The sequence below is a fragment of the Dermacentor silvarum genome, chromosome 7 (assembly GCF_013339745.2).
Source record: "Dermacentor silvarum isolate Dsil-2018 chromosome 7, BIME_Dsil_1.4, whole genome shotgun sequence".
NCBI classification, from domain to species: Eukaryota; Metazoa; Arthropoda; class Arachnida; order Ixodida; family Ixodidae; genus Dermacentor; species Dermacentor silvarum.
This window is the reverse complement of record NC_051160.1, coordinates 14222228-14247711: the sequence shown is the minus strand read 5'-3', so window position 1 is coordinate 14247711 and position 25484 is coordinate 14222228. Positions and strand designations below refer to the sequence as shown.

Sequence of the window (25484 nt, the reverse complement as noted above, 5' to 3'; positions counted from 1 at the left end):
CCACAGACGCACGCTTTGTTAGAAAATTCCATAAATTGATGTAGCAAAGAGGAAAAGAACGTGCCCCATTGAACAAAATTACCACCAAAGTACTCTCTTGATTCAGCAACAGGACTGTAGTACGAGGCCGAACGAGACGGGACCCGTTTGCTGGCGGGTCGTGTTGTAGGCGTTCGATAGCGGCACATTATGAGCACAAACTCGCCGCTGTTAATTTCTTTGTGTCCTCCATAAGCAAAGGCACAGTGAGTTCGAGGCCTAGAGAAACGCAGGATATCACAATCCAGAAACGTAACGTGTCGCATTGGTGATATACAGTGGCCGCCGCTCTACTTTGGTTTAATATATTATTTGATTAAACAATACGAACATGACTGATCGGTTGCAGAGTGTGTTCAAGAAAATTTAGCAGACTCAACTCTAGTTGACGTCTGCGTAATGCGAAGCATTGCTCGAATCGTTGGAGCACGAGAGGCCGATGTTCCTCAGTCCTACAACCGAAGGACATCTCACATTTATGGCACGCCAATGCGTAGTGAATTCATCCTTCATAGTTCGTGGCCTTTCTGCAAAGTAAAAAAAAATACATCAGAGATAACTTCATTGGAACAGTTGCAATATATTTTATTGCGAAACAGCCTACTCTTGGGCAAGCCAGTTTTTGTGATGTATTCCTGCATGTCGTCGTTCTCGTGGGTCAGCGAGCTGACCACTACTGCCATCTGCATTCAAGGATGGAAAGCAGCTGAAGCTCCGGCAGTGACAGGGTGAATGGAAGAAAAGCCTAAAGTCAGAAACAAAGGCCAATCGCACTGGGTGTGAACTCATCGCACACGTGCGATGACACTTCCGTCATCCGCCAAGACCACATGTTTGGGGCGCTAGGGGCCCCACACTTGCCTAGAACACGCCAATAGAGTTTCCTACTAAAATTACCAGAGGGAACTCCGGTGCTGCGACCGCTTTACTGCAACAGGAATGCCAGTTAGTACATGAATTTCTCTTTCGCTTGTGGATTCAGACGTTCTTGTGGCCTTGTTTACATCTTTTATTTGCCTTTATTACACTAAATTGAAAAGCAATGCATATTTTTCTAAATTCAGAAGGCAATAAGACTCTGCGAACATTCTTATTTACCGGGAATTGTAGCGTTTATAAAGCAATTATTTGTTGAAAACGATCGGTTCACGAAGTCACAAAGCCGTTTGAAGCCAAAAAGAAGAAGCTTAGTTAATGCATCGTACGCCAACCACCATTCCCTTGCCGCAGTTAACTAGAAAATTAAAGGAATTCTAGTACACTCTACCGATGCTGCCTGTACCATGGTTGAACTGCCGTGCCTGCAGCTCACGTACAGTGGCGCCACAGTAGGTACCTTTAGTAGCATTTGCAGGGAGCTCTATGGCCCCCCGACCTGGTTACGGGCTAGAGCACTGCACGGGTCGATTTTTACGTTGGGCTGCACGCCCGAGCCCGATAAAAAATTTTATGGCGAGACCCGGACCCGGCCCGGGCCCGGACATAATCTACGTTATCCGCCCGGCCCGGCCTGCGACCCCTTTACCTTAGGCCCGAGCCCGGCCCGAGCCTGACTCGAAACCGGTCCGAACCCGGCCCGAGACCGAAAAATGATGTTTTTCAGATGTGAGACGCCCGAGAATAACTCGCCGCACGTTACATGCACGCCACCAGAAAGCCGAAGCCCGGGCCGGGCCCGCGTCAAAAAACCCGAGCCCGGCCCGAGCCCGGGTCAAAAAGCACACGCCGTGCCCGAGCCCGGCCCGAGCCTGTGAAAAAACAGTTCTACCTGGCCCGGCCCGGCCCACGGGCCGGGCCGGACTCGGGCTTTCGGGTAAGCCCGAGCCCGTGCAGTGCTCTATTACGGGCCCGCGGCGCGTCGGCTCTCGCACTCAACGATTCAAAGGTTTTTACCCTGTCAGCAGCCCAACACTATACTTGATTATATTTATATCGACTCTCAAACACTGCACAGCATTGAAGTGCTTGACGCAAGGAATAGCTGGAGCTTTGATATGGCAGATTTTTTTTTTTTTTTTTTTTTGTAAGCGACGCCATTTCACGTGCCGAGCTGTGCAGCATTTGCCGATTTGTTTTAGATGTGGAAGCTCAGAGAGAGAGAGAGAGGGATAAGAGGAAGGCAGGGATGTTAACCAGTCAAGAGTCCGGTTGGCTACCCTACGCTGGGGGAAGGAAGAAGGGGAAGAGAAAGAAGAGATAGAGGGTGGGGTTAGGGAGACGTGCATGGTCCGTACTGCAGAGTCAGAGGCGCTCGTTAAACCAGACGTTCTCAAAAAGCCCAAAAGTGCCTTCACTGCCTTCTCAGCCGATGATCGGTGGGGACGGTGTTCTATACATAGCATAATCTGTTCACTCAGAGGACGATCATCTAGTTACCTGAATGCGTTAATCCTAGATTGTCTTTCTGCTTCAAATTGAGGACAGCGGCCCAATAAGTGGTCTATGTTCTCCTCGCATCCGCAGACATCACATGCAGGACTGTCAGCCATTCCAATTAGTGTTGAATAAGCTTTCGTAAAGGCAACTCCCAACCGCAACCGACACAGGAGAGAAGCCTCGCGTCGGTGCAGTCCAGTCGGAGGTCCGTGTTGCAGCGAAGGGCTTAGTCTGTTCAATCTGGTGCGCCTTGTATGTGCAGTATTCCACTCAGCTAACGAGAGTGTGTGTGCTAAAAAGCGAAGCTGTCTCGCAGCGTCGGTCCTTGGGAGAGGAATGCGGACGCAGTGGTCTTCTTGGTTTGACGTGCGAGCTGCCTTATCTGCATTGTCATTTCCAATCATACCGCAATGGCCTGGTATCCACTGAAAAGAGATAGCACGGCCTTTTTTCCTCAAGTGATGGATAAGTTCCACGATTTCCTACGTCAGCTGATCATGAGTTCCATTTCAGCGAAACGACTACACACCGTAAGGCCGGCCTTGAATTGCAGAAGACGGCCCATTTTCCAGGACTCTCTGTATTTATCACATGAAGTGCACCGCAGAGAGCCGCTAGCTCTACACCCGTAGACGTAGTAATATGGGAAGTTTTGAACAGCTAAGTTATTCCCATTATTGCGATAACTACAGCGCCACCGGAGCTGGTTGGAGTAATTGAGCCGTCAGTATATACGTGTGTGCAGTCATTGTATTTCTGATACAAGAGCAGTAAACAAAGTTGCTTCAGTGCAGATGGCGTAAGTTCGACTTTTTCTGAAGTCCTGGGATTGTAAGGTTCACTTGAGTACGACTCACACAACATGGCGGAATTGAAGGTCTTGCCGCATGTGCGTACCCTGACGTAAGACAGGCACGGGGCACGAAGACAGTTGCACTGAATGTCGTGTGGGGCCTTTCTACAGGGAGGCTTGCGAGGTGGTGGGTAGTTGTCCGGGTGAAGTGTCGTATGTGCACACGCATTGCTTCAATGGCAATATGCGTTCTAATAGTGTAATTTTGAGCGACTGCAATAACTTCTGTCGTTGACGCGCTCCGCGGTAGACCAAGGCATATCTTGAGAGCTTGGGCTTGGATGCCTTCGATTAAATTAAGGTTAGTTCTGCAGGTGTTGGAGATGAATGGTAGGCTGTACCACAGAAATCCAATAAAGAGGACCATTTACAGTTGCAGCATAGCTTGTACAGACACTCCTCAGGTCTTTCCTGCTAGGAACTTAAACGTTTGGCAAATTCCCGTCCGACGTTTTCTCACACAATTCACATGAGGGGTCCGGGAGAGATTTCTGTCAATAACCACCCCCAAAAATCTGTGACTTGTGCTGTACGAGATCAGCTGTCCGTCTACGGATATTGCATATGGAGACATTGGTTTCCTCGTAAATGCCACCACTGCACACTTATTAGACGATACTTGAAGTCCTTGTTCTCGAAGGTAGGATGATGTGAAAGTGCCTGCCTTCTGAAGCCGCGCGCGAAGCTGAAGTCGTGTCACACCCAACGTTCAAATACAAATGAAGTCATGGAGTCAAAAAAAGCACACTTCAGTGATCCGCGTCGTTTTCTGTGCCCAGCCGTGATGCACTATCCGATTGAATTTATTGGGGATGGGAAAGACTGTGCCATAACTAACTGAACGGAACGAGGATATCCTTGAGATTTAGTAGGTAAGAAATTTCGTAACAGCTGTCCAACCGTGCCGCAATTCCGATTTTAATTTTGGTGGAATGTCAAACAATGTTAAACGTTCTAAAGATGGCGAAAAGTGTGAGTGTTTTGTCCTACCACTACAATTGCGTAGATGTGTTTATGATAACATAACTAGTGTCTCAACACATTCATTACACATCCCTAACCTCAATGGTGTTGGAGCCATTTCGTATGAAATTTACGGTGTTTTATACCACTCTATGTGCATAGAGGCGATAATTTACTCGGTGACAGTGTCATTTCCTTTGTAGCAGTGCTGTAGTACATGTTATAAAACGTGTGCAGGACAAATTTCCTTCACTTGATGTTCCCTTAGGAGGGAGCAGTTTGTGAATGTTACATTATTTTTAGTGGATTCTTGCCACAAGCATCTGCATCCAGTTCTTAGTTCTTGCAATGTATGTTGCTATTGCTTACATAGTGTTCGTTCTATTTCTTGTTCACACTACATTATTTTCACCTATTGGGACATGCTGCTTCTGAGTGTAATACATTTTTCAATAATTTGTGTAACATTTTATGTGCCTCTAATTTCTCCATGCACACGAGCCAATCCACTTCTTCAACCTATCGTGTGTAGCAAGAAATCCGGGCGCAAGAATGGGGCTAACTTATGAATGAAAGCATTTTTGCTGTGCTGGAAGTATTGCATGCTATCACGATGGGCTTGAGCGTGCAATTTGTCTGCAGTGCTTACCATGAAGTGTGCGCAGATAACTACGCTCAATGCCATATTTACAACCACAAAGTGGGAGCTATTCATACCGGTGAAGATTCAAAAGCGATGGGTATGAAAACAATTCCTACCGATGTTTTATCAAGAAATGTAACTGTCAAACTATTAAATAAACTTTTTTGCGGATTACAATACACAGATAACTATATATAATTTGCAATAATAGGATAGAAACGTTTTGCGACAATGTAGATATAGCATTTGAAACGATCTGAGCTCTGTACATTTATTCAGAAATGGATACGGTTTTGAAGGATTCAATGACAGATTTCACCGTAGGGTGTCGCCGCTCTCCGTCCTTCTTGCGTGAGTTTCAGTGCCAATTAAAAAAAAATATAATGCCTTATGTAAGGCATAAAATTATGTTTGTTCTTGTCGTTGTGAGTAAATATCTTTCTATCGGCACGATAATCTCAAGACACATACCACACGGGGGTTGGTCCCTTAATTTACAGCACTGCGTGATAGTCCTCATTCTCTCTCATATGAGGACCGGATGCACATCCATACCTATGAGCCGGTCTCTTCCACCAGGCCGACTTGTGCCTTTGTAATTTGGGCTCCGCTAATCACAATTATTTTTAAACTGTGACGTCTATCACAGCGCTGGCTGCCCTTGTAGGCTGCTTTAAAATACATGTTACTAGAGCGCCCTTGCAAAGTAATGATGTATTGCGACTGAAGGCAGTCCTTGATAGCATGCAATTTGACCTACACCACAGGACTCTCAAGCGATTTGTACGGTAGATAAGAAAGCAGCCCGATCAGGACATCAATTAAAGGGGCCATGAAACAAATTTTGAGACAATAAAGCACATTTTGCACATATGCTTTCATGAATTATTCATTGCAAGTTCAACCACACGCGCCCCACAGCAACTTGGCAAAATTTGAGTGCATTCGATCCGTTATAAAATTTTTATTCGATTTTTTATATCTTAGTTAAATCGCACAGTGGTCTTGTAACACTGAGTGGAGCATATGAATTTCACCCATAAAAGCGGCTCCTTCGGCGTAACTGTAGCTGATATGCTTTTGTTCACCGCCAAAACCGGAAGTGATTGCAGGAGCTAGAAATACGTAATGACCGCCATACGTTGTTTTGTTTTTGCAATGACATCTCGGTGGTCTGCTGCTGCTTTGTTTTCACGCGAGTGAAAGAAATTTTGGCGCAATTCAGTGGCGACGCCCTTGCTTCGCATTTGGCTGCCAGGGTGCGGGAAGCAAGGCGTCCGATGTCATCTCGAACTGTTCGCCAGCAGATGACAAAGCACTGGCCCCGCATTTCCTGACGTTACAAAGCCCATGCCAAAATGGCGGTCGCTGTCGGTGGGTGAGGCCAGCACTTTCAAATAGAAATTTCGAGTTAGAATAAGTGCCGAGAGCCCAGAGTAGTCCGATGACCGTGTCATTGTCCCTTTAAGAGCACAACATAATACTTCTGGGGCTGTCACGACATACCACTATTGCTTGTAGTGGCTTCGCCGGCGAGGCTGCCTTATCCGCCCATGGAGGTCCTCAAGCCGTTCCGAGCCCCTTCCCGAGAACACACGCTGCAAGAAAACTCCTGGCTCCAACTATCACGCTTACCCTTTGGTCGTCTCCTAGTCTTTGGAAGTGTCGCATACATTAACTGGATCCTTCTGTTAAAGCTGCAACCACCATAACGAATTTAACAAATTCCGCTTGAAGGCGACGTTGTCACGGCGACTGTGGATTTAGGTGGAATTTACATAAATTTATCCCTTCAGCTTCTATTTATACAACAGTCAGGACAACGTGACAACCATGCCACCCAAGGAAGTTTAGTCCGTATTGATGACATTGTAAAAGCAATCTTTTCAGAAGTAAAAAATGTGACAGCTTCAAGTTGGTCCTACATTAGCAAACGTCAAGTACAAACGAGTGCCACACGTGCAGACCTTTTCTTCGCATATTTTGGATGTAAAAAAAATCAAATGATTCGGATGTTTGCGCTGGCTGTGTTCTCTTGCTGACTTTGTTCCCTTATTTTCTTTTTTCTGCGTTATTCATTGATTACAAACCCGCCAACATACAAGTGACGATTGGTACGAAGAGAGCTAACGTGTTGCCGCTGTGGCAGAGAAAGTTTGAAAGTCTATAAAAACTATGTTTTTTCAAAGTATTTGATCGACAGGCACTACTACCACCAAAGCTTATAGATGTGAAAGAGGCGCCAAAGTCTCTATCAGCTCTCTCGCTGCGGATGGCGCCAATGGTGCGCACTTTATCAAAGAGCAAAGAAAACCTACCGCTTTAGAACCACCCTCCTGTGGAAGTCCATATGATGTCCCGGAATATCTCAGTGAACCCTTGCCCATATAGATCAATTTCTTGGAAAGTATGAAAGAGAACCCGTAAGTTGTACAAGCTCCACAAGCTCGCCCAGTGTTACCACCTATGGTTGGTACGAAGCGACCAAATGCTCGACTGCTAACACCTTGGACTGGGATCTGAAACGCTTTTCTGAGTGCTTACGCTATGAATGTAAACTTTGAACATATTGATTTATTTATGGAAGCAATCTTATGATATTTCCTTTCCTTTTTTAAGGCCACTCTGGAACCGGCGTTCAAGGTAACTCCCGTGATCCAGATTGCAAGACTCCGAATGAGCCATTTTATGAAGACATCGAGAGCCTTGACATCGACTTACTGTATATATACAACGAAACCAGTGGGCAGTGCTATGATACTCTGATTGACAAGAACCACAACAATACGTTTAAGACCCGATTTGAATGCGTGTCTCGGTGCAAAACGGGTATGTATACGCTAGAGGTTGTAAATCTTTTCCTAGAGCCTGTGTAGGTGTACCCTTATGCTGATAAGTTCGTGCCTTAATTATCAACAGAGGTGCAGGCTCGGTGCAAGAAAGAAACAAAGCTAGATGTTATACACAAATATAAAAAACTATGCTAAAACGAACACAAATACGTGATACAGCATTCCAACACACCAAACAGAAAACTAACGAAGTATACGCTATACTGTATAAGGTATCCACAACTGAGAGAGTATGACGACGTCACCACAATAAAACGTACACGTGTCTCAAGGAAACAATCGTAACACCCAGGATGTGTTTCGACTCAACAACGAGATTTCGAGCCCGAAGTCCTGAGGAATTGTTCGAAAATGTTCACGGTGAACGGTTCCTGGTGACGGCATAGTGAAAGCAGGGGCCGTCTTCTGAAACGTTCGCCTAGGCAAAATTTCGCCTAGGCGAAAATCAGCGTGCGCGCTAATTGGCTGGTTGAGCAAAATTGAATGACGTCGCGCTCAACCACCTAATCAGCTCATCCAATTTTGCTAAAACAGCCAATCGGCGCACGCCTGAAAGCGAAAAAAGAAATTTCGCCTAGGAGAACGTTTCAGAATACGGCCCCAGGATACCATCGCTTGAACGGTCTTGAAGTTGCGAAATTCCAGTAGTTGCCTGGTAGTGAAAACACTGCAGAAATCGGGAGAAACAATATTCATGGAAACGCCTCCAGCGCATGATCTTGGAAAGCAGGCACATGAAAATTAAAACCAATAAATCTTTCGTGCAAGTACTGAAGTATGCCTGTTGCTGACACAGATATCATGTTGATTTAGCACAAAACCTGGTTTATTCAGAATCAAAGTGTTCAGAATTGTTAAAAATAACTTTAAGCAGCGCGAAGGGACGAGGACACGAACAGAAAACAATCACGAGAGAAACGAGCGCAGACTGACAAGTGAATTTTATTCGAGAAGCACCAGCTATTTATACACCGTCGAGAACACAACAAGAACCACCGGGATCGAAAGGCATGCCGACAGGGCATAACAAGTGCAGGTGTTCATCCCGAAACAAGATCTTTAATTTGATAGCAAAAGTGACGGCTCGCTCAAGGACTTATCTTCTGCTTTAAATATGCAGTATGCCTTTTCAATTTCTTTGTTTTTTCGGTTTTGCATGTTTCAGGAATCTAGTGCCTTTGAACACTCGAGTGCATGCGCATTAATTACAATGAGTGGACTGATGGCGGTGGTCCTGTTTTTACGTTGTTTTTCTGTTGCCTTGCACTGTCATGAAACATTCCCCATTTTCTCCAAACTATAGCTTTCCACAGCCTAAGGGTACTTCGTCACGACATCTGTAGTGCACATGGTGAATTTGGCTTCGCGATTAGTAGAACATTGCGGGCGTTTCGATTTTGTATGGCATGTTGCATAGTTTTCAAAACTTCCCCGGAGTGGAAAACACTTATGTGACTTCATGTCAACATTAGTGTTCAAGTGTTCAATAACAAGAATTGTTATTTAGAGACTCTTCCATTAAGAGTTGTATTCCGTCAACGTTGAGGGTCAGTAAACCTTTTAAACAATCTTTTGCATCGTCTGTGGAGTTGGCCCTGTGCAGAAGTGCCACTTTTTAGAGAGAATTATACGCTTTACAGGCCACAGTATCATTGTGGCCAAGCTGATGAAAATGTGCAACGCCTCCTTTACAAAATGCCACGGCACAATACTGCTAGGCGATGAGTAAAGGCTTATTTAAAGCTGTTAGACCATCAAATATTTGAAGCATATTAAACTCGTACACTTGGTTCAATAGTATATAGGACTACAGAAAAGAGCAATTGTCGTTTTAAAAAACATTTTTGAAACAAAAATATTCGGCTCGTACTAAATTGTGTCTGGGCCAACAATTACAATTCTTGAATACCAGAGGTCATGTGTGTGTTGCGGATGTTTGAATTTGTTTTGTGCAGGTATGGCAGTTCCTAGCACTAATGCGTGTAATCCTGGCCAATAAATGAAGTTTGCCAGGCTACACGTGCCTTATCTTGGATCCGGCCGGGTACAAGGTAAGGAGAATAGTAGTCTGGCTAACTTCATTGACTGGTCAGGATTAACGGCGTGCCTTATGTACGCGAGATAGCGGGAATTGCACTCGCAAGGTAGTGGGCGCAGCGGTCTTTGTTGCTTTCCATGTTCCCAATGAGCGCGTTCAGCGTTCCCAGAGCGGCTAATGCCAGCAGAGCAATCCCCCCCGGGGAGGCGGCGTATAGTGCGCAGTCCTGAGGAGGAGCAGCATGCCTACGAATAGCTACGGCGAGAACAGATATGAAAATGCAATCGGCACCGGCGGGCGGGAAAGAGCGATTAAAAATCATTCCCGAGAGCCAGCCGCAAGCGATTGGCTATGCAAGACGACGCAAGTCGTGTTCTTTCCGTCATGTGCCAAACAGCTTCGCTGGTCATCCACCTTCACAGAGTGTAATGGCTCATATGTTTCTACTTAATTCATTTGCGGAACCGTTTGCGGCTCTGATTACCCTTTGACTGTCTTTTGTGCCTTTCTTAACCGACGGCGAAACTGCGAAACTTCGAAAACGTACGCGATACATTCGGGATCCTGGGTGATGTAGTGCTTAACGTAATTTTTATCGTCTTGGCTTGCCTTGCGAATAGGAATAGCCGCCGCAACTGAAGGCGCCAACCTCTGCTATGCAGTCGCAATGAAAACGCACATATATAATCATCGAAAAAAAACATTTAAGGCAGTAAAGAAAGATAATGAACCTCGCTTACCTCTATGAGTGAATATTTGGTAAACTAAATTAAAGTCTATATGTGCACTAAATTTAAAGTTATGTGCGGCGTTCTATATCCGTGGGTTGATGCGTTTCACGGAGGTTAGTTCCGCCGTGCTCAAGCAGCAGTCCTCCTGAGATTGCTTTTGCTATCTTTAATAAAGCGAAGCTTTGTTTACCTAGCCCACCAGGTTCCGCGTTCATCAGTCGGTCGGCTAGGTATTGTCTAAAAAAATTTAATTCTGGTGTTTTAAAACCTCCTCGCCAGAACCACGATATCATTATGAGGCACGCCGTTAATAGGGATCTCCCGGTTAATTTTAACCACCTGAGGTTCTTTGAACGTGCATCCAATGTACGGTACAACGGGTGTTTTGCATTTCTCCTCTATCGAAGTGCGGCCGCCGCGGCTGGAATTCGATCCTGTAACCTCGGGATTAGCGCGCAAAGCTAGTATCTGGAAGGATATAGAGTAGCGAACAAAAAGATACGATAGTGTGTTCTTTGTGAAAATTCGTTACTTGCGTTTCTCGGCTATCAGTTTTTTTTTTCTCCGTGCTGTAAAACAGAATGTGTACTGCGTGGTGCGCCGAGAAGACACGGATGAAAAACATTTTGCTTATTGTTGGTGCCGCTCGCTGGCACTTTACACTCAATTCATTTCATGTTTCGCACTGTTGCTTACTTGTACGAGCTTGTGCAGGGTGCTAAAAGTAAACATTGCCTGACGTTGCATGACGTTTAATGAATAAGCAGAGTACAATGCATGAAATTTCTCGTTGTGTATTGTAATAAAATGGATACAATTGTATGATCGAATTAGTTATATAGCGCTTATTAACCGCATCACGAACGTTTCGGTTCACAGATTTCAATATGCGCCTTGGATCTGCACAAACCTATGATGACACATTTGTAAACCGTTCTTTTCCACAAATTTAGGTCAGGGTGCTGATCTCTGTGTGGGAGATCCGGTAAACTGTGCAAAAAATGCAATTTTACAAACAACAGAATATCGACGACGGAGCGCTCAGATCACTCAGACAGTTACACTAACTTTAAACCAGAAGATTGTGTCGACGAGAGATCTCCAATGAGAGCTTCAGTTACGAAGGTTTTTGATAAAAACGGTAAATATGAGGCGTTCTTTTACAATGCGACCTCAATGAAATGCCAAGCATACTGGGCCTGCGGATATCCGAACAGAAGCCTGGTAACAAATTTTCTCTATTCTGATATCTTCTGTGGCTACGAGTGTGGGTAAGTAAGACTGACCATCAAGTTCCCGTTATCAATGTTTTATGAAGCATCAACATTTCGCGCACTCTTACGTAAATTTGCAAAACACTATGCCAGCAGAAGTTTTCGTTTAGGCTTCTTGCTGAAAGGGCATGGCGGATGTAGCAGGAACAGTTTGAAGAGAGGAGGTACATTTTCAGCTGATACCTTAATTTTGGCAGCAGTTGTATCTGTAGTGTGGACATGCGCACACCCTTACGATCCGGCATTAGGAGGGGCAGGTTTAAAGATGACAGCTAGAAAAATTCATATTGATGTTGATGCAGTGTTATGGAGCGGATGCTGACAACGCGTTGGGTGCCGGATGTGGGTACAGCTTGCTGTTTCCCCACTGGGGCGTTAAACAGGGCACTCAAGTACACGAACAGCATAACATGTTGTACTAATGTACCATATGATATGACGCACAACCGCCGCACAACTAGAGGCGCGCAGATGGTCACCCTTTACGGGGGTTCACGTAACTTGGGCCAAACTTTAAAAAATCTGCAAAGGCTCGTAGCTGGACAAAACCTAGGTGATGTTGTTTGCCCTCGCTTGGAGATACTGAGATTATTTTAGCATGTCGTTTAATTTGATAGGTAGTCCTAAATAATAATCAACTACTAAACTATTATATTAGACGAAAAGTGTCCATGAGCAAATTCTAGAGCAACATGAGAAACTCCCGATAAGTTTTCTGTTGGTCATATGGGCTACGTAAAAGTGTTTTTCCGAGCGTGAAAAGAAGCCCGCGAATGCCCGCATGCGCCTCGAGCGGCCGGTCACGCCCCAATGTTAATGCGGCACGGCTCCTCAAAAGTCCTCTTTCTGAAACGGAGACCTAAAAATAACAAATTTGGTTTCATTGATATTTAAGGAAAGCCGATTACTTTCAAACAATTTTCTAATGCATTGAAGCTCATTGTTAATTGTTCTAATTGCGGTATTTAAAGACGGTTCCCGTACCGATGTATGCGGACGATGCAAGATATTCACAGACATGAGATGTGGTTCTGGAGCAAGGAATACTAAGCCAGAAGAAGAAGGGGCAGAAAGAGAGCCCGCTTGAAAGTCAACTATATACATCGCATTCTGCAGGATTTAGAGACACTTGCGAATATATGTGACAACGCAGCGACAACTCTCGGCTTTAAGTTTAGCACAGCGAAATCGGCAATTATGTTCTTTAATGCAGAGACAAGTAATTACGTGGTGTCAGTTCAACTTCAAATCATACCCATATTCAAGCAATATAAGTACCTCAGCATATAAATGATGATGAAATACCTCAGCGTATGAGTATGTCCACGGAGCTAGCTGACTTCATTATGATTGCAGGGATACGGTTCAACAGCAGCAAATGCAAATGTTTCAAAGAGATGCGCCGCAACTGATAGTTTCACACTTTTCTGTGTTAATTCTCAAACACTAGAATCGACGCTGCGCGCTTAGGCTCACCGGTTTTAATGGTTGTCAGTCATACTCCTGCATGGCGTATATACTGTGACATTGTTTTTTTCTGTACCAGGTTGCCTGTAGCAGGTAGCACAATTCTTGTTCATGAGCTGGCCTATTCGAAGAGGCAGACATGCAAAAGAACTGAAATGCATTATCGACCAATTCACAAAAATTCACAAAAATTCACTAAATTTATAACTAATTAACTCATGGCACATACTCCAATTTACAAATTCTTGCCTGGGAGTTCGCAACGCGGATCAGCAAGAAAGTTCTAGTTTGTAGTGCTTTATATAGCATCAAACTGATCATCTTCTGTAGTTAAATCAGCAGAGCACCGTATCAGGTAACTAAACAAGCGATTAATCAAGGCGAAGGAAGGATCATTAAGTACAGCAACCACTAGTGAAGCGGACATACGGTAAAAGCAACGAGAGCATAGTGAGATCAATATGCTGTGAGCTTAAATAACACTGTTTACCTTTTGAGGCGAAAGCTTCATTGCACTACCTCGGGCAGAGATTGAGAGAGATTGTGGTTGTGAAGAGGAAGAGGCGCTATCGGCGACTCAACACTTGTCACCTTGAGAGCTAGCGATGAAACGACAAGAGAGCATTAAGGCGCGTTTATAGTCCGATGTTATTGTTGTTCACACTTTCGCTTGCATTATTTACAAATTTATTCCTCGGATGGATGTTTGAGCATGAGATCCCACAAACAAATATCAAACAAAACACGGGCAGCGCATGCCTTTATGTTAAATATTCTCAAACTAAATATGAAAAGTGCGAAACAAAAAAATTGACAGTCACTTTAGTATACGCCAAAGAGGGGAAGGTGAAAGCCTGTGTGCTCAAGTGACATTCATTAAATTACTTGACATTCTAAGTCGAATGCATTGTTACTTTTGAAGCGAAAGCTTCATTACACTACCTCGGGCAGCCGTCGGCGACACAACAGTTTTCACCTTGAGAGCTAGAGGTCAAACCACAAGGGAGCATTAAGGCGCGTTTATAGTCCGACGTTATCGACACGCTGGTGAGTACAGTGTGCTAGAAGAGACTGTACTGGTGAGCGTCACCAGACGCCGGGCGCGTCGGAGAGGGCGCGTCGGAGACGTCGGCGCGTCGTCCGGTTACGTTGGCCGCGCCAGTACGTCGAACCATCGGTCGAACTATAGCCACTATTGTTCTCACCAACGTGACATAGCGTGTGCGCGCGCTCACGCTACGTCGGACTATATTTAGGTCTTTATGGAGCCCTGAAACGAGACGTTGCCGCCGTTGCCCGATTAGAGTTGGGCCCGGCTGGAAGTTGCAACCAAGTCTCACTACTTTACTGATCACTGCAGTGTCTTCATAGGCATAAAAAGAATCTCGCAGTTTCGCCCGAAAGGCGAAGCATCAATTGCGATAGCAAATTAAAAGAGAGCTATTCGGAGTAGGGCTAGTAGTTTTATCGGTTGCATAAACTTGGACACATTCGCTTACTAACTGAACAAGCGTGGTGTCAGCGCGCACAAGCAAACATGAATATCTAAGATCACACTGAATGACCGCAGACAACGACTTTCAAAATGCTGGCAGCAAGCGCAGCCGCCGCAGCAGGCGGAGGTTCGTGCGGTCTATCGCTTGAACGGAAACTGAGCGGCGAATGCACAGCGCATAGAAAGGTCAGAGCCGTGTGGAGGTAAGAGATGGTGCGGGCGACCGCCACAGCCGAGTAAAGTACAAACGCAGTTGTTGGCAGAGTAGAAGCTGCCCCCCCCCTTCTCCCTCCCTCCCGCGCTGCCTTACCGCTTTCTTGATTTCGCATGGGAGATTGAGTGGCGAGTTCCTCTTGCGCAAGATACGGTTGGAAGATACGCATTTAGTGCGGGAGCACTGCGTCGCCCCGCCTCCCTCCCATACCCCATGGCCTTTCGCGCGACGGTCGCGTTTGCTTTCCGCCGTGCGTTCGCTCTCCGTGATAGCGCGCGGGGGAATACTGGCGCGGCGACGATTTTGTCACCCTTGGACTTTATACGAAACCTTACGGCTACGGCGACGCCGACGGCAGAAATCTGGCTGAAGTGTCCATATAATTGCTATCGCAATAAAATGATGAATAAACACTGTATTCATTGCAAACATGTCTGTATCATTGCGAAGCCACACCTCGGCCACAGCTCGATAATGCCCTATAGCCTGGGAAGTGAAGTGTTCGCTATCAACCAGGGTTAACCAAAGCTAAAGCACAACAATTTTTCGTCATATTGTCACGAGCCTCGGGAAGTAGTCCTGAAGGTTTAATAAACGTAGAGCAGCTGGCTCTTGGAAGACGCGGCCGTCGGGGCTGGCTCGAGCAGAGAAGGAGCGCGCGGTCTTCTTTCGTCTCTTGGGCTCGACCCACTCTTGCTTTCGACCCACTACCTACATGTGGCAATATTCGCAACAAATAGAAAGAGCTGAAAAGAAACCACAACGCGGAGCCCGCGGAACCTGTCTACCATATTAAGCCTTCTCGCGTGGATTGAAATGAAAATTTTATTGTACGGACACTACAGGCTAATTTTCGCCGCCGTCATCGTCACGGTGAATATATACATGTCATAAATTAAACAAATAAATTGACAATTGCCAAGAACTTTAATCTATTGTCCTGAGGAAAATGATTGGTGGGCCGACGGCTCCCCAATCAATTTGGTGGCTCCGCCCACGACGGTACCGGGAGGTGGTGATATAATCTCGACCGGGTGAGGTGGGTCGTCACCGCAAGAATCAGGAGACGGCGATGAATTCAGGCGGGCATCGTGATGATGAAAAAATAGAAAAGACTGTATTCACTTCATTGCTACATGGTTTTGACTCTATACGAGTCTCGAGTGGCTCTGCTTGACATAGGGGCCATGACGGCCTAAATAACCGCTCGTGGTCTTGTGGTAGCCAATGTCTCCTTCGGGGAACTTGTGGAAGTGTCAGTCCTCTGTCGGGTTGTCAAGTTGACGACCTCTTCCCCTTCGGGTCCTCTCCTTTGGTTGCTCGCCTTTGCATCTGCTCAGGTCGTAGAGGTGTGACGCTTTTTCGGGGATGAAGGGGATTCTCGTCACAGGAACAGCGCTCGGGCCTGTCTCCCACATTTGAGAGGTACAGTTTCTAGGAAGACGATAGCGCGCGGCGATGTTTCCCGCACTTGTGTGAGCCGAGTTTCCGGGAAGACGACAGCGCGCAGCGATGTTTCCAGCACTTGTGGGAGCCGAGTTTCCGGGAAGACGATAGCGCGCGGCGAGGTTCACCACACTTGAGGGATCCGAGTTTGCCAAGAAGATGATAACCACCTCCCGTCATGGGAAAGCGCACGGCGATAAGTTCGACACAGTTGAGCTGTCGAATTCCTTGCAGATCATAACAGTGGTGACTCTCGGCGACGTCGCGGGCCCTCTGGACGGCCTGTATAGTTGGTGGGAATTCTGAGCTCTTCAACAAGGCGTCCCACTTGGACTTGCATTGAAGTTTGGAGCCCGTGTTGTACGGGCACAGCCAGAGCATGTGGTGGAAGGAGCAGCATGCGCGACCGCATTTGGAGCACGATTGCGGGAAGTTGGGGTCTATCCACTAAGCGCTCTAGGGGTAAGGTAATTTTCGTCTGTAGGAGCCTGAAATTAATAAATACAAGTACAGAAATTAAATGGCGCCGGCTAGATTCAATCCCGGTAGCTCCAAGCACCGAAATCCCAGTACTCAAACCAGTACGCCTCAAGAGGCGAAATATAACACCCTTAAGAATTTCACACGTGGAAGCCAACCCGTTCAGACGTTTAGCGCGTTTTCCGAACGCCGACGGTTTCCCGTCGGTCCCATCTCGCGCAAAATCGAGGCGCATAAGGTTCACAGATAAAGAGGCACAACGCCTGCAACGCCACCTCCCGGATCCTATCCCGCACGGTGGCGGGCGTTTGGCAACAATGTGCCTCAGGGCAGTGCGCACGGACACCGCCCTCCCGCCCGCACACTGAACTATTTTGCGCGCCTGCACACCAACATGCGGACGCATTTATTAACGTCGTCTCGTACTACAGCGCAACTAACTTGTTGAATGGCTCATTGCTGTCTAGCGGGCGATGCAACTAGACATCTAATCTTGCTCTGTCCGGCTCTCGCAACAGCGCGATTCACGCTTATACGAAAGCGACCGCACACCTCCAGGCCATCCACATTCGAAGAGTGGACGTTAACCGTTGGATACGAAAATCTGCGCAATTGGATCCTAGATACACGCATTGCTTAACTGGGTGAGACGGGCCTCGTGGCCGAATTCAAAGGTGTCAGTGCAGCTCCAGCCTTGTCAACCCCTGATGACAATATCAAAATCTAAGGAAGAGTAATGTGCTATAATAATATAATAAATACGTTTCAACACAAACCGCTGGCGCGTCCTTCATCGCACCATCGTTGTGAGACGCCTGGTAGTTGCCAGGTGCTGTTCCTTCTACAGAGTTGCCTTGCGTGCTGCATCGCGCCGAGATTTCGCACTCGCGTATACATTGAACATCGTCTGAGGAGTTGAAAACGCAGCCTTGCTTCCGCCGTCAACGCTTCACGATTCAGGCGAAAATGCCAGTTTTTCATAGACTCCCAATATCGAAACGAAAACCGGACAGAGACAAAGAAAGGGTCGAATGCAAGTGCTGACTTTGAACTTGAAAGCTTTCTTTCAGGCATAAAAACAGTGCACAGAGAAAACGGGACGGAGTCATCCGTCATCAAAGCGCTGTGGTGTCGTCTCAATCTGAGTGCCCATTTTTGTGCTCGTTTTTGTTTCATGAAATAAAATTAGAAATCTTCGAGCGCCTAATTGCATGACCCTAGACCATGACCACCTAGACCCTTGTCTACGCCAGGCTACCCTGATTGTCGGCAATGGCTATGAGCGGGGCCTTTACAAAGCATTTTGCTTTTAGCATTGGAATAGTCGAGAAAGCAAGCTTGATAAATGTGGTCGTAGGAGTCATTGAGCCCGTTGTGTGTGACTGCCCTCGCTACAGTGTACACTGAGGATCATTCAATACTGCGCTAGCTCGCGTTAATCACACACTCACAGACCGTTGACAAAACAAATCATTTTCTCCGAATATGTCTTGGCCTTCCCAGGTCTGCATCCACGGCAGTAACAATAGCACCCACGCAGGACCACCAAATCATACCTACATTCAAGTCGACGCGTTAAGGATGCACATCAGGCACTTCGCCCGACTTCCATCGCATCATCGCTCCTCCCTTCTTGCCGCTCGACCTCGTTCAGCGTTTAGCAGGATTATCGCCGGAAACCACGCAACTGTACCGTCGAACTTCATGCCTGCACCACGACCATCTCGACCGCAAAGTGCCTCGAGCGGCCAGTCACGAGGCAATTTTGCGTGTACTCGCAGGTTTCATTCACGCCCGGAAAACATATTAAGTGCGAAGCAATTTAGGGGCCTGGGGCATCGGCGTCTGTCGCGTGTTCACGCTCAAAAACAAGTTCTCAAAACAGGGTCAAAACTAGTGCAGAATTGATCAAAACCGGTTCAACATAAACTAACATGATTAAGAATAATTTAAAAGACAGGAATAATCAAGCAATACGCACTATATATAATTAAAAGAAATTCGTTAAAATAACTTCTAACTATCAGCAAAAGCTTTGACTCCATGTGCGTGGTGGTTTCCCACCAGTTGTGCTATAGCACAGGTGTCAAAACGGATGATGGATTGCTAAACACAAGATAAACACAGGATAAAACAAATTAAACACAAGGAAAACACCGGCGAATCACTGCTCCACACTTCCCCAGCTTTCACGTTGAGTGGAACTGCATTTTTTTTGTGTAGCACGTATTGAACAGCAGAAAACTGTATCGGGAGTTTTTCATGTTGCTCTACAATTTTATCATTGACACTTTGCCTCTAATTATAATACCTGAGAAGTTGATTAAATTATTAGGGCTAGTTATGTGTGCGGAAGCAAAGAAATAATCTGAGTATCTCCAAGCGACAGCAGACATTACTTTGGTTCTGCCCAGCTGTGTGGCATTTGCATATTTTTAAACCTTGGTGCATGATAGTTGGGACACCCTGTATCTGTGTGACGATGGTGACCGACCGTGACCATTTGAAGTCTCTCTCTCTCTCTCCTTTGTATTAAGGATGAAATGCTTTTAGCCCCCAATGTGGCGACCTTCAAGAGACCTGAGTCCAAATCCAGAGCCATTATCCGGGCACTCAAGACGAGAATGGGGCGAAAACAAACGAGAACATCCGGGCATTGCGAGAGCAAGACGAGATCATCCAGGCAACAAGTCAAAATTTAGAAAATGCCGTATCTGGCCCTCAACCCTTGCACAGGGCCGCATTACATACGCTGCATGGTTGCTGCCCAAACAAGTTACAAAAATATTGCTTCCATTTCTTCCTAATCTTTGTTCACAATATCATTCAAGCTGTAACTTCTAGTACGCTGAAGTTTAATCTGTCATTTCCGTAGCGTCGTTCAATATGCAGATACAGTACACCATAAACTTGATTGTGATCTTTTGGCGCTAGACAGGATGGCCTGTGCTCGTTTTAACGCAAGCGGTCCGTGAGTTCCACGCGCAGGTTTTGCGCCGCCTCCTTCGAGCGATGGCGCCACGCTGCGTGACCAGGCCGGCGGCTCCGGCGCACCGCGGATGGTTGTTTGGCCGAGACGAAACTTGCAACGAGGTTAAGTTCAAAACAGGTTCATTTCGGCTCAGTAAGCTTTCAGGACTGCGTCGCGGTACCGATCTGCTTTGCCGGTAGCCATTTCATGCTTCTACTCTCGATTACGGGAAACCAGAATGTTTCTTATTTTATATTTCTACCTCCAATTTGCTTTCCTTAGCGTGGTATGCACACAATGGCTCAGATGCGCTAGTGCATGCGTGCACGATGCTCGTGAGAGTACCGGAAAGCGTAACTCTGCGCTGGCTCCGCAGCTGAGCCGATTAAGCGTGACGGCGCGGTCATTTTGTCGTTTTTGCAGCCAAACACACTGCGCGTGGCTCACGTGTCTGAGACTTAACATACAACTGGCGGACCGCGCATGCGCTGTCGAAGCTGTGAAAGCGGGACAGCGTGAAAGCTCCTCGCATGTCCGTATAATTTCTATCGCAATAAAAAGTGTTAGTTGCAGGAATCATTGCTAGCAGATGAAGAGGCACTAAGCGAGGGCGTTATTCCTAGTAGGGATTAGCGACCTTTAAATGTGCCTAATATGCAAGTGTGAGATCCAGCTCTGCGCGAAGTGATTGACTAGAGTGAGCGAAAAGAGAAAGGTACATCGTCTGTGATGTCGTAGAATGTAGCAGTAAGCAGCAGACTTTGAACTCATGTGCAACGATCCTGAGAAAATTGGTTTTTTTTCGTTATTTATTTCCTTTGATTCTTTGTTTGATAACTAATTAAAGATGATAAAACAACTCCACTTGCGATTAAAAAAACTCAAGTTGGGCGTGTTTTCTAAATTAGTGTATGATTTTTAAATCTTGGTGTAGTTACTTCACGCCAAACCACAGCCAGCATATTAAATTAAATTGATATAGAACTCGAAGAAGAATAGGAAATTATCCATTGATACGCCGGCCGAACTTTGAAAGAGCACTATACCAAGTCTGTATGTCCAATCTAACAAGAAAACACCAAACATAAACTACTTCCACAGAAAGTACATATCCTATCGAGCAAGATCCCTCCGAGAGGGGGGTTCCATCTAATCAACTTGTGCTGAAAAGTGTACTATTACCTTCCATGGGCTTAGCTTAGAAGTGAGAACTTTCTCGAAACTTTGACTTTTATCAAAGGGTCACAACGCGCTAGTGTGGTACAGAACTTTTTAATTAGAGAGTGTATGAAAGGATGGCCAGGACTTAACAAATTACCTGCGTTCAGTTTCATCTAAATTTAATATATTGTCTTCTGCTCACGTACATATTTATGTGGGTGTATTTCTAACACCATTTGGTACTTATTATGAACCAACTTGCTCTACAATGTACGCTATGAAAGGTGGGTCCTATTTTTACGGCTAATACAAGCTTTCTGGTGCTACACTTGTCAAGAAAAGTGTGTTGTTCAAGAGCGAAAACACGCTACTAAGTACGCAAGCGCACCATTACCTGGTGTTCGTGTGTTCTTACTACATCTCTCCACATATTGCGAAATTAGGCGTCACAGCCACTCTTACAATGTAGCTGGTCGAAAAGTCTATTCACGTCAGCCATAGAAGTAGTGATTATGTTATTTCATGTTTAAAATTATGCGATTTTACGTACCAAAACCCCATCTGATTATGAGGCAACGCCGAGTGAGGAACTCCAGAATAATTTGGACCACCTGGGGCTATAACGCCCACCTAAATCTAAGTGCATGGGTGTTTTCGGCATTTCGCCCCATCGAAAGGCGGCCACCGAGCGTGGGATTCGATCCCGCGACCTCGTGCTCAGGAGCCCAAACCATAACTTTTTTCATGTTGCTGTTGTTATCAGGGAAACTGTACGTTGAGGTATTTGTTTCTTTTTCTGTTGCAGTGGTTTCAACACATCGAACATATACGGATGCAACAAGACGACTTAGGAGCTCATGGTGCTCGATATTTCTTCCCTCAGATTGGTTTCCATCCCTGCGATTCCGCGGCTATTGGTTCACTAGGAAGCAAATAAATAGTGTTTGTGTTAAGCCAGTTTACAATACCTGTTATTCTACGGTTACATTAAAAAAAACTAAAATATACAGCAAATATTATATACAACTTTTGTAGACTGAATATACTAGGTAAGCATGAACAAGCAGAATGCAATCTGCCATTACATGACATGACATACAACTCAACACTACAAATGCAGAAAAATTGATCAATAAATAAGATGACAACATAGGAATATAGGCATAAATCAAATCTGTAAACTCTACATGAATATAGACAAAGGAGGTGGCAGTTCTTGCTGGTTTGTTAGTGAATTAATGAAATCTGGGGTTTTACGTGCCAAAGCCTTGATTTTTTTTATGAAGCACGCCATAATGGGGTACTCTGGATTACTTTTGAGCACCAGGGGATCTTTGACGTACCCCAAATGCAAGGAACATGGGCGTCTTTGCATTTCGCCCCCGTCAAAATGCGGCCGCCGTGGCCGGGTTTGATCCCGCGACCTTGTGCTTAGCAGCGCAACAAAAGCTGCTAAGCCAACGCGGCGGGTTTTGTTAGTGAATTACGATCCCTTACAGTTCTATATAAAAAAGTATTTAAAATTATTATGAGTTGGGTAAAGCGTTAATGTTCGGTCGTGCCGTTGTCTTGTACCCTCAGGAAAGAAGTCGCAGTTTCGGCTGAAAGGCGAAGCATCGCTTGCGATAGCGAATTAGTGACAGCTATACGAAGTAAGGATAGTAGTTTATCGTCCTTGGACTTAATACGGAACCTCACGGCGACGGAGACGATAGAAATGCGCCTGGAATATTCATGTATTCGCGATTGTCATCTATTGAAGTACGAAGTAAAATAAGTGCAGGTTAACGAGCGACGCTGCCTTCGTGGTAACAGTGTGGAGCGGCAGAGCGGGCCGAGCTGTTCAAGTGCATCGCGGCACACATGAGAGCTGTTGTACAGGCGCCAGTTAGGGAGTCGGTACCCCGAGTTTCGTAGTCTCTGTGAGATACAAAATGCCATCGAGGAATTGCGCTATGAATGGGTGCCAGCACCGCAATAATAGCATTAATGGCACATCCTACCACTTAGCTTGGCCTGGCTGAAAAAAAGAATGCAGGAACTCGACTGGAGTTGCCTAAGTATGCGTAAGCATACCCCCAAATTTCTGTTGGCCCACCCCCAAACCTAAGTGGGGCCACCCCCAAATTTAAGTTGGACTTTCTCAACTTTGAGATTGGCCCGTGCACAAAAAACAAGTTGGCCCCTGCCCAAAATACAAGTTGGCCCGTGCCCAAAATACAAGTTGGCCCGTGCCCAAAATTTCAAGTTGGTCCATGCTCTCATTTCAGTTAGCCCACCCCCCATTTCAAGTTGGCCCACCTTGAAACTTCACTTGTCCCCCCCCCTACACCCCGTGGTTGCCTAGTGGCTATGGTGTTGGGCTGCTAAGCACGAGGTCGCAGGATCAAATCCCGGACACGGCCGCCGCATTTCGATGTGGGCGAAATGCGAAAACACCTGTGTATTTAGATTTAGGTGCACATAAAAGTACCTCAGGAGATCGAAATGATTCTGGAGTACCCTGACTATGTTGTGCCTCATAATCAGATCATGGTTTTAGCATGTAAAACCCCATAATTTTTCTGGCCCACCCCAAATTTAAGTTAGCCCACCCCAAATTTAACTTGGCCCAGCCCCAAATTTCATGTTGGCCCACCCCAAGTTTTAGTTGGCCGACATACAAATCTCAAGTTGACTCACCTCCGAATTTCAAGTTGGCCCACTCCCAAATAACAATTGCCCCAAACTTTAACTTGGATACTCCCAAATTTAATGTTATCCCACTCCAAAATTTAAAGTTGGCCCACCCCAAATTTTAGGTGGCCCATGTCCAAATTTTAAGTTAGACAACCCAAAAATTTCAGTTGACCCAACCACACATTTCAAGTTGGCACAACCCTAAATGTCAGTTGGCCAACCCTCAAATTTCAAGTTGGCCCACCTCCAATTTCAAGTTGATGCAATGCGAATGTTCAAATTGACCCAACCCCAAATTTCAGTTGGTCCACTCCTACTATCAGCTTGCCCATGCATTTTCTAAGGAGCCTATTTATCCCATAGGTATTCTCTTTGATAATTTTTTTTGTTTAAATTGTTCCTTATCGCTTTTAATGCTGCCAATCGTATACATTTACACGATTATAACAATGAATGTCCTAACTTTGCAAATTACGCATTTTCGTGCAGATACAAGACATTACATTTCTAACCTGATGGGGGTGGAGTACTCGCCAGAGAATGCTTACACATTAAAAGCCTGGCACATGCAGCCAGCCAAAGCATGGTCTTCGAGATCAGTTTATGTTCCTTGAAGGGAGCCATCGCTGGGGGTGTAGATACGATACCATCTATCATCGTAAAAATATTTCAATGCTTCACAAAACATGACCCACAGGAACATCGGCTTGGTAAACAAATATTACTTTCTTACAGCGAGAGCTGCACTTGTCATCTGCTTCGAGCTCACCTGTGACTGTTTCCAGCATATTTCTTGAGAACGACTACATCCTCAATGTAGATCAGAAATTTCTGATAAAACAACTTCAATGGCGTTTTCCACGTTATTACTGTACCATTGGACACTCAGACCAGCAAGCTTTTCGTTGCACTAAAAAACGGGTACCAAAAAAAATTGGTTGTCAGTCGCTTTAAGGTTTTATTAGTGGTCTGCATAGCGGTATGATTAAAGCAGTTTCCCCAAGAAGCATGAAGAAAGAAATACTTTGAGCGACAGAGCAGACAATACGACAAGCGTCACTCGCACCTGTTGGCATATAGAAACTGAGGGAGACTTGAAGAGTGGTCAGCGGAGCAAACTGTTTAGAGAAGAGTTGCGCTTCTCTGCTTCCATTAGTTCACGTTTCTGTTCATTTGTGAATCACAGTTTCGACTTAAAAATTTTCGTAATACGAAATGCTTCAACATGGACGCAGTTGCACCAATCACTTCAGTGGTCCGGTAGCGGAGTGTAAACGCATCATCGGTCTATTTTCGAGAAGCATGCATTGTCTATAGTGTTGCATTGAAGGGCACCGAATCAACGTTATGCGTTATCATGTGGCATAAATCTACCATATGACATCATTCTATGACAGCTAGGCATCAATCAACGCTATGCTTCCATAGCATGAACCCAATGGATCCAGATGTGGCACATGTTGCAGCAGTGATGAACACGCCGATCGGCGCGGGCTGAACCGACTCAGGCACCCTTACCGCAACACACACAGAATAGGTGTTGACGCTTGGGAAGCTTGTATTTAGCTGTTTAGCGTGCTTATGTCCGATGTATCCTAAGGTGAACCACGCAAAAGCCAACAAAGTACTTCCAACGTACTGCCATAAAAACACTGCCAGATTCGTCTAACGTACCTGTGAAAAAAAAAAGTTGAAAGGAGACGTCGGACGTACCTTTAGCCACAGCCTATATACAAAGGGATACTTTAAATACTACTAAAAGTATCTGTAGAAACACCCGGTATGTAAACAGTATATTGTTG

At 45.6% G+C, this 25484-nt stretch overlaps 2 protein-coding genes and 1 long non-coding RNA gene across 3 annotated transcripts in view; all 3 read left to right on the top strand.

Moving 5' to 3' along the window:
• The window catches only part of LOC119458584 (uncharacterized), a 360297-nt gene that overhangs the window by 134239 nt on the left and 200574 nt on the right, over positions 1 to 25484 (top strand). The window lies entirely within an intron of this gene.
• The window catches only part of LOC125946624 (uncharacterized), a 203621-nt gene that overhangs the window by 78630 nt on the left and 99507 nt on the right, over positions 1 to 25484 (top strand). Inside the window, exon 3 of the mRNA XM_049670229.1 lies at positions 7494 to 7703. Coding sequence (XP_049526186.1) covers positions 7494 to 7703 — 210 coding nt within the window. The remainder of the gene's footprint in view (positions 1 to 7493; positions 7704 to 25484) is intronic.
• Positions 11627 to 21956, top strand: LOC125946627 (uncharacterized). The gene is made up of 2 exons (XR_007467720.1): positions 11627 to 11766; positions 21809 to 21956. It is a non-coding gene; the product is annotated as an uncharacterized LOC125946627 (long non-coding RNA).